We start from the raw sequence: 9,129 nt of genomic DNA, 5'->3' as shown, positions 1-9,129 counted from the left end.
AAGAAGGAGAGCGAGAGTGAGAGAGAGAGAGGGAGTGAGAGAGAGAGAGAGAGAGAGAGAGCGAGGGGGGAAAAGGGGGATTAAGATTGAGGAGACACCCCTCTGGGACTCTTTTATTGTTTCATTGTTGCCCTCCGTATCTCAACACCCAACGCGATGCCGCCCCAAAAGATAATTAATCTGTTAACGGGGATTTAACGGAAGGAGGTCGGCGTGTGGGGACTGCTTTTCCCGCTGCGACCCCCGCCCCGCATCAACCTGACCAGTCTCCATCCGGAGCAGCGGAATGAACCTTGACCAGATTACAGCGGGGGGGAAACAGTGCGGGGGGACAGTTTTAGCAATCCGCTCACATGTGCCATGCAAAACAGTCCGCTCCTGGCCAAGGAGGGTGAGCTAATGTACTCGGGAGATGCACATTAAATGAGTGTAAGTGGCAGCTAAGCACTCTGGTGAATGCAGGGGAAGGGGGTGGGATGTTGGAAAAGGCAGCGAGGAACGAGGTTGGGGAGGTGTGGGGGGTGGGGGGTGGGGGGTGGGGGGTGGGGGTGGGATTCCCAGGGAGTGATGCTGAGAGGCGATGGAGTGAATGAACAATGAAAGCAGTTTGGCAAGGAGGCTGCACAAGAGTGACAAGAAGGAGAACATGTGACCGCACGGGTGAAGTGATGAGGTGGGAGAATTGAGGAGGGGGCATTGAAAAGGTGGGGAGAAGCTAACAAGCCCCCCCCCCCCCCCAAAAAAAAATGGGCGAAGAAGAGGGGGGGCGCTGGTTTTCTGTGTCACTGAAAGAGAGTGGGGGAAGGGAGATAATGCGCGAGAGGGAGCAAACAGTAGCGAGCCACAGAGCATGCCCACAGACTCATATGGAGCCTATGTATAGTGCGCAAGTGTGTGTGTGTCTCCAGGAGGAAGCGGGCAAAAACAGAAAATGCCGTTACATATGCAAGAGATGCTCCTCATGCTCGACCGCAGCACAACCCGATCCAGGCCATCCATCACATAAAATATGACCACTCGCCATTTAATAATTAAAGACCTTGAGGATATGTAGATTTTAATTGCTTCCCGACCCCCCCCCCCCCCCCCCCCCCCGGGGAATTTTTTTTTGAAAAATTGCACTTGTGGAACACAGTCCCTTCAATATTCATCAAAAACAGATTGTATAAATGCTGGAATCATTAGCCACATAATGCCAGCACTTTGGCTAAGTCACTGATGTAAAGTAAATGCAATCACTTCGCCTCGTAAATTATTTACGGGCTGCACATAAACATTTATAGCAGGTGCATATTTTTTGTCAATACAGTGCGTTGATTGTACATTGCGCCGTGAAGTATTCGGCGGATGTGATATGGTTATTATAAGGGAAATTAAATGTATATTCCATTACTACTATTGCACCTAGCATGTGGTTTGATATATGTCCACCTGCACAAAAGAGATCCATGAGAAGTCCAGGGATGGGCAACTGGAAAATTATAATTTTTTTGTTTTTAATTATTATTTTTGGGAGGTTTATCAGCATTTTTGGACCATTATTCTTGTGTTTACAATTTTTTTTCCCATCAATGGGCATTAATTATATGTGAATTTTCATTATTTGCAGGCCAGTTCGTTTCCTCCGTGAATAATTGCAAGTAGCCCTGGATGGAGAGTGCAGTGTCTCAACGTCAAGTGGACATAAATGTTTGACTCCGCCCACCCGGATTTTTCAAAATGGTTTTAACAATTTTTTTCCAACATAATTTGCAGATTTAATTATGCACCGTTTTATAACGTAAAGTTATTTTTTTTTAAAAAAACATTATGGAGCATTGAAAATTACAAACACTCAAGCCTCAAGCGGAGCTAACTAAACGATTTGAGGAAGAGGCGGAAGTGCAGTACTACATGTCCCCAGCAGATAGCGCATCCCTGGGCGGTTGAGGTTAGTATTTGGGTTTTGGTCAGTTTTTAATTTTCGTTGTTCAATACTGTGTTCAAAACATACTGTAATCGTTATGTGGTAGGGTTATGTTTATGGTTATGGTTAGTTAGGTTTAACAAAAAAAAAGAAAGAAAGAAGGCGCTTCGAGGTCGAAAATCCGTGTGGGCGGAGTCAAATGTTTAGGTGTACCTCACGTTGAGCCACTCCTCAAACTGCGCTCTGCATCCAGGGCTTACTCAATAATTGAGGTCCACTGTACAGTTTTAAGTTGTAATATCACCATCTACCACTAGATGTCAGACAGCGCTTCACTGCACCAGATTTGATACTGCCCAATACAACAACGTGAGTAGGCCTAATAAAAAAAAAATGCGGTTTTGGAATGACATGCAGGACAAACATTGTACCACGAATAATATCCAAAGTTGGATTAAGCTCATTTTTGTGGGGAAAAAAAGGCACAAAATGAATTCTTGCATTTAATGTTGGTTTGCTGTTCTGCAATTTTGTGCCGTCCTTGAATGGTAATTTTTATGTACGAGAGCCCTGGAACGAAGACAAAGATCACAATATGTGGTTATTTTTTCATTGTTCAAACCCTTTGTTGTTGAAGGCTGGAGCTTTTACACATGCACTTATTTCTAATGCCATTTGTGTCATACATCTGGTTAGGAAGAGTGTGGAAGAGAGCGCTGATGAAAAATTCTAGCCCCACCCATCATTTAAGTTGCCCATCCCTGGTCTAGTTTGACTACATGCATCCAACAGTTATGTAAATATTGTAAATATGTAATATGTAGTCAATAGTAAAAGAAGGACAAATATACAAAATACAGTAATCAAAATGTTCTTTTTTTTCTTTTCTTTTAATGAAGTTCTGATTCAAATGAATTTAAATGTAAAAATGTATATTCTGATATTAATTTCCCACACAATAAAAAGGATTCAATCGCCTCATAATCACCTTAGCATAAAAGCTGTTGAACAAACTGTAGTTTGTATGCAGCTGTCCTGCAGCATAGCACATTTTTCTACATTCCCACCCTTCATTAGACCCGTTTTAAAAACTATTAAAAGTTACAAATCACATGCCAAATCAATTCGGGCAATCCGCCTAATCACATCCCCTAAATCCTTGCACCCGGTGATATACGAGTTAATAACGTTCTTCCATGCGCATTGCATTGATAGACCACAATATTACATACTCATGATCTAAAAGGACCCAATACAATAGCTGTTTATAGGAGTTCTGCCTCTACAATGATAATAAACAGTAATGAGAGATATTCATTTAACAATATGGTTATTATGAAGGCAGTAGTGCAGTGAGCTGTTTCTAATATTTCGCCGTCCTAAATCAAAATGACGCAGTGTAACACTTCCATGCAAACATTTGGTTGAATTATTACCTCATCAAACCTGAGGATAACTATCCTCGTAAATGCAGACCGTAAGACACAGCTCCGGTATCGGATCTCATTGTATTGTTGTCGTGATTCACCTAATGAGGAGACCCGAGCGTGTTCGAAAGTAATCCCACGCGAACGATCAATTATCGAAGAGTTACTGTGCATATCGTCTCATAAAAACCGTCCACGTCTTCACCCCCGACGACACAAAGGTGCAAGGAGTTTACAGGCAAACGGCCAAAATTTAAACCTTTGCCCACCTTCAGGTCTCCCACGCCATGGAAGATGCGTTCCCCCTCCCTGTCCTTTACCTTGGCCAGGGTGAGATGGTAGCGCGGGTTGTGGGAGTCCCTGTGGAGCAGGCCCTCGCTCGTGTAGGCCTCCTGCAGGCCGCCATTGAGCTGCTGGAGCTGAAGTTGAGGCTGGGGGCTCAAGTACAGCACCCGGCCGTTGAAATGCTTCAGCTTGACGGGAAAGCCGACGGCCACCGGCGGGTTGCGGTCCAAGTGGGCAAAGCGATGGAGGATCTCCACGGCGGCCTCCACTTGGGCCGGATCCCGCAGCACCAGGAGGCACAGGGTGACGTGCAGGCTGGTCGAGGCCTGCCAGTGAGGGGCGGACGACGGGAGAAGGGCGCTGACCTCTTCCTGGAGCTGCTGGAAAGAGGCGAGGATGGCAGGAGTGTTGGCCCTGAACGTGATGAAGTGGGTGGGTTTCTTTTTAGGGGGACGACCACCGCGACGACGCTCTTCTCGCTGCTCCAGAGGCGCTGAGGGATTCTGCGGCATGAAAATGAAAAACAATCAAATGAGACGAAATTCGAACCCAGGACCTTTCGACTGGGACCAGCAGGCCATTCGTGCTGCCCCAAAAGTAACATATCCTGGTACATCATCGTACTGGCACTTTTGTCATGAGTTGTTTTTCCTGAAGCACAAGTGTCTGCGCACTTATTTGTTCAGGTGGACAACACACCTAGCGATTAATTGGGTGCGGCATCTCACAGCAGAGGCCACAAAGACATACAAGGAGGTGAACAGTCGTGTACGTACCATATCGTTCTGGCCTTCAAAACTTTCTTCCCATTCATTTGTGTCTCCGTCTATTAAGCTCTGTCCTTTATCTGCCAAGGCCTTCGCGCTAAAATGAAAAACACAACATAAACAAGATAACTCAAGAGAGCCTCTCAGGATGTGCAGCACTTCACAATTCAGAGCAAGGCGCTCATTACATAACACTAAGATTGACCTCTTGCCCGTTACTCTGCGTCCTGCTGGCGGAGGCTGTGCTTGAAAACGTTTCCAAACAAGGATTCATTAATGCATTTCACCGTCCATGCAAAGCAGGAGCTGAAATATTTTGTGCACGCTCGACCCCTGCAAAACTGTGCTTTCAAAACGCCTATGTAGGAGCCTAAATACAGCTTAAGTTAATATATGCATAGAATATGATTTATGTTTATTCTTATTAACTCATTCACTGCCATTGACAGCTATAGACGTCAAAAATTCCTTTGAACTATTTCTATTAGTTTAGTTTTTTCCATTTATGTTAACAAGAGTATGAAAACCTATATATATATATTTTTTTACATTTAGAACAGATATTAAATTTGTGATTAATCGTGAGTTAACTAGTGAAGTCATGCGACTAATTACGACTACAAATTTTAATCGCCTGATGCCCCTAATTTTCTAATAATCTTTATTATTTTATTTTTTTAAGATTATTAAAAATAAGGGGCGTCAGGCGAGTACTATTTTTAATTGTAATTAAATCGCATGACTTCACTAGTTAACTCACGATTAATCACAAATTTTATATCTGCTCTAAATGTACAATATTTTTTTCTAGGTTTTTATACTCTTGTTAAGAAAAGTGGAAAAAAATGCTAAACTAATAGAAATAGTTCAAATGATTTTTTGACGTCTATAGCCGTCAATGGCAGTGAATGAGTTTAAAAAAAAAAGGGTCCGTTTCATTCTCAGTGCATTGAATTGATCGCAAATGGACTATTCTCTTTGCTTTACTAATTGCATAACATCCACAGTCAAATGAGAAACGGCGTAGACGTGTTGTTTCACAAAACTAATAATCGATTGAGTAACTTTCGCTAGGCACTCTTAGCAAAAGAATGTGGGTTGAAGATACGGGAGATGGAGGGGATTTGTCCGCAATTTTCAGTGAGGATGAAAAACAGACCTATTTGGAGCCTCCTCCGCAACGCATGCCAACGCCTGACCGGCTTGTGCTGACTCAGAGGTGCGAGCGTTCGTCTCATTGTGCTTGTCGTGCTCCAGATGTGTGTTCTCATCGTGAGTACACGCCATTCTCTGCCCCACAGCAGCAGGTGGTTGCTCTCTTGCTGTTTCTGGGTGATCCAAAGTTACTCTCGCTTGTTGCTCTTGGTCGTCAGATTGTGTTCTTGTTCCTAAAAAAAAAAAAAAAAAAAAAGATGGCAATGGGTCAGCGTGCTTACTCTTTGTAAGTAGAGCAATACAGGGTATCGTCCTTGCTTACCTCCCACTTCCTCTTCCCCTCCAAACGGGGGAGCCAGAGATTGACCAGTGGAGCCAAATACCCTGTCGGTCCTGCTGTGGCGGTCCCAGACGCGGTGCCCTCTGTAGGTGAAGTACTGGATCCTGTGTCTGGGGAGGGCCAGCTCGGTGGTGTAGTCACAATCACATGGGTTGCTGTCCCAATTGAAATCACAGAAGGGGCGCTCCAGCACACCCAGGAAACGGTCCACGTAGCCCACTACAAATTGGGACGCGTCCACCGAGGAGTCCCAGAGGACCCGAGAGATTACGTCGTCGGCTGTCCGCATGCGGGGCTTTTTGTTGACGTCTGGAGGGGAGAACGGGTTAAGAAGATGCCACTTCGGTCGAGGGAATAACAACACATTGCAATTCTCGTAGGAAACATTAAATGGAAGTGACCTCCTGCCTCCTTTTCTTTCGGTTTTGCTGTTTTGTTTCTGTTGGCTTTCTTCTTCGTTTGCTTTTCTTCATCATGTTTGTCCTCCTGGTCAGGAAGAATAACATCTGCAATAGCTATTGCTGGGTCACTATAAAGGAGAGGAAACAAAATTAAGACAAGAGTCTAAACCAGAGGTGGGCATCGAGGGCCGCAGTCCTGCGGGTTTTGCATGTTGCCCTTCTCCAACACAGCTGATATATGATCAGCTCATCAGGAAGCTCTGCATAAGCCTGATAACGATCCTGTTGATTGGAATCAGCTTGTGTTGGAAGCAAGAAACCTCCAAAACCTGCAGGACTCCGGCCCTCGAGGACCGAGATTGCCCACCTCTGGTCTAAACACACAAAAGTGTAATTATGGTATATTGTATATTCATTTAGGTAAAAAAAATAATGCAGTACTGCGTCTGCGTAGTTCTCAGTCCTAAATTTGTTAGTTTGGAAAAGTCTGGATTTGTAAACACAGGGACCGTTACATTGTATCGACCAAGCAACAGCTTTTAAGTCCTAAATTGGTGGACTTTTAATTCCCGGTACTGCTGAACTGTAATAGTTTCCAAAAACTGTTTGTACTTGACAAGGCGAGATTATTTAAACTGCCATAAACGTTAGAAAAGTAAATCAATTACAATACGAATCTTACACGGAGCTGCTGGTTACTTCACAGATCAGCTGGGTTGACCTGTGAAGCATACGACATCTGACACCAAAGTGACACTTTCCCTCCAGGAAGAACGGGCACACGTCGACTCCATTCTCATCTGTCAGAGCCGTACAAGGAGAGACAGCGCAGAGGTCAATAGATGCGTTAGTATATCTGCTGCATACTGATTCTCTCAAGGGGGGGAAAAAAATGAACACAAACAAAGCTGACAAAATAAACATTGTTGTAACACTAGCAGAAAAATGCGGCCAAGACTGGAATTGTGCGCACTCTTTATGGTCACTGAACTTTACTCGTAGTCATTGCACTGTTCATCAGATGTAGTCACGACCAAGAAGAAGTGCTCACATTCCCTGTAATTGTTCAATTTACTTATTCCGTCAGTCTTACTAAAAAAAAATTTTTTCAAGGAATTGCAAATGATTGTATTGGCTTTATCACAAATACCTGTATGATTGAATTTCCAGCTTCTGCAGCTTCAAGATTGCTTGTTTTTCCTCTCATAGATAGCTCTCTGGTTTTCATGTTGGTTGCACCTCTAGTATAAATACAATCTTCACTGGTAAACCCAAATCAATTGTCTGGGGGTTTTGCATCAGATCCAGAATGAAATACTTGGAAATAAAAGTTGAACTGTTTATCTCATCTTCTATCAGTTGAAACCAAACAATTACTGTAAAGGAATTAGTCTCACTATTCATTTTATTGGAGGGAAGTGTACAATGTCTGGTGTAAGACGAAGTCTTTTATGTCACAATCAGCCAAGTAGGACGTGACTGCCTGTAAGGAATTACAGTAGGCAGCACATAAATCCTGCAAAGCACTTTCCAGCGAAAAAAAGTGAACTTGACCCACAATTTATATCAATGAATAAGAAGGTACAAAGTTCATGAAACTTAGTCAGTCTATGATACACTGCCAAGTTATTTTTGCCTGAACTGAGGAGATGTCTTGGGTGTTTATGTGTGTGTGTTGTTTTTCTTTCTTTCAAATGATGAAGTCCGGTGAGATAAGCACTGACACTGACACAGAGTGACGCCCATGTTATATCAGCACACAAGACTCTTAATTCACTTCTAATTTCCAGTAAGGAGCCCAAAAAGCACCAAAAGAATGTGGTTGTGATTCATCTTATAAAACTATCAATGTCTGTCCTCCTGTGGCACTGCCATCATAAAGCACGATGATAACATTTCCACAACGTTTAGTCATCACAACAAATTATTTTCCAAAAAATATGAATAATTGAATAAAAAAAATAAAAAAAAATTAGTGTGAAAATGTTTCCAGGACTCCATCAAATGTGGAGCCAAAAGCACATCCGTAGCAAAAAGTGGAAAAAGCACACTTTGTTGTTACTGTACTTCAGTAGATTTTGCAGGTACAGTATCTGTACTGTACTTATTCATTTATTTTTCGCATATTCATTTTTCAGACAACTTTTTTTTTATTCCCAACATGCTGTTTTGTTTGTTTTTATTTTGTGCGCTTAAGTATTTTTTTCGTTTGCTAGGATAAAACAGGTATTTCATCCATCCATTTTCCGAACAGCTTATTATTTTTATTTCGTAACTAAGTTCATTTCAGAGTTTGTACTTTTTTTTTAAAAAAACTCAGTACTCCTACTTTTACCATCGCCTTTTTTTTTTTACACGCGAATGTGTACTTCTAAGAAATTAAAGCGTGTGAGAACTTTTGCCACTTCTGAAGAATAGCCCCGAAGTCATATACACATAATATTATTACTTTTACCTGTTTTGATATCTTCTGGGTCTGCGGGACCTGCTCTCCTTGTGTCCATTTGGACGTCAGCCTTCTTTGTGCTTGAGGGCGCTCCTGAACATTCTGAGGCCATGCTGTCGCTTTACAAGATAAGAGTTAGTAAAATGCAGTTTAACTGTTGTTGTTTTGACAGTACTGTAGCCTGAAACTGACACACCTACGCTAACGCAGTGGCTAATGCGAAAATACCGTGAAACAAAACAAGGCCGTACTATAATTAGTAAGTCATAAAATGTACACTAACATAGCTACGATAGCATTTATATTGAAAACTTTAAAGACAAACGTGTTTTCGCTGCATTATTAACATTTTCGAAGTAGTTTCGCCTCAACTCACCTTTGACCCCAAGTTGTCATACCGTG

The 9,129-nt window shown here is 42.6% G+C and overlaps 1 protein-coding gene across 1 annotated transcript; it reads right to left on the bottom strand.

Moving 5' to 3' along the window:
• Window positions 1-2,777: 2,777 nt before the first annotated feature.
• leng9 (leukocyte receptor cluster (LRC) member 9) lies at window positions 2,778-9,104 on the bottom strand. Its single transcript, XM_086079191.1, has 8 exons — window positions 9,075-9,104; window positions 8,737-8,846; window positions 6,964-7,081; window positions 6,282-6,409; window positions 5,863-6,189; window positions 5,545-5,773; window positions 4,395-4,482; window positions 2,778-4,121 (listed from the first exon to the last, which is right to left on the bottom strand). Exons 2-8 carry the CDS (start codon window positions 8,837-8,839, stop codon window positions 3,486-3,488), a joined length of 1,629 nt encoding a protein of 542 aa, XP_085935317.1. The 5' UTR covers window positions 8,840-8,846; window positions 9,075-9,104; the 3' UTR covers window positions 2,778-3,485.
• Window positions 9,105-9,129: the final 25 nt, after the last annotated feature.

The sequence above is a fragment of the Leptonotus elevatus genome, chromosome 6 (assembly GCF_054856555.1).
Source record: "Leptonotus elevatus isolate MCC_2025b chromosome 6, RoL_Lele_1.0, whole genome shotgun sequence".
In the NCBI taxonomy this organism is placed as follows: Eukaryota; Metazoa; Chordata; class Actinopteri; order Syngnathiformes; family Syngnathidae; genus Leptonotus; species Leptonotus elevatus.
The sequence above is the reverse complement of the archived record's forward strand: the minus strand, read 5'-3'. Positions and strand labels throughout refer to the sequence as shown.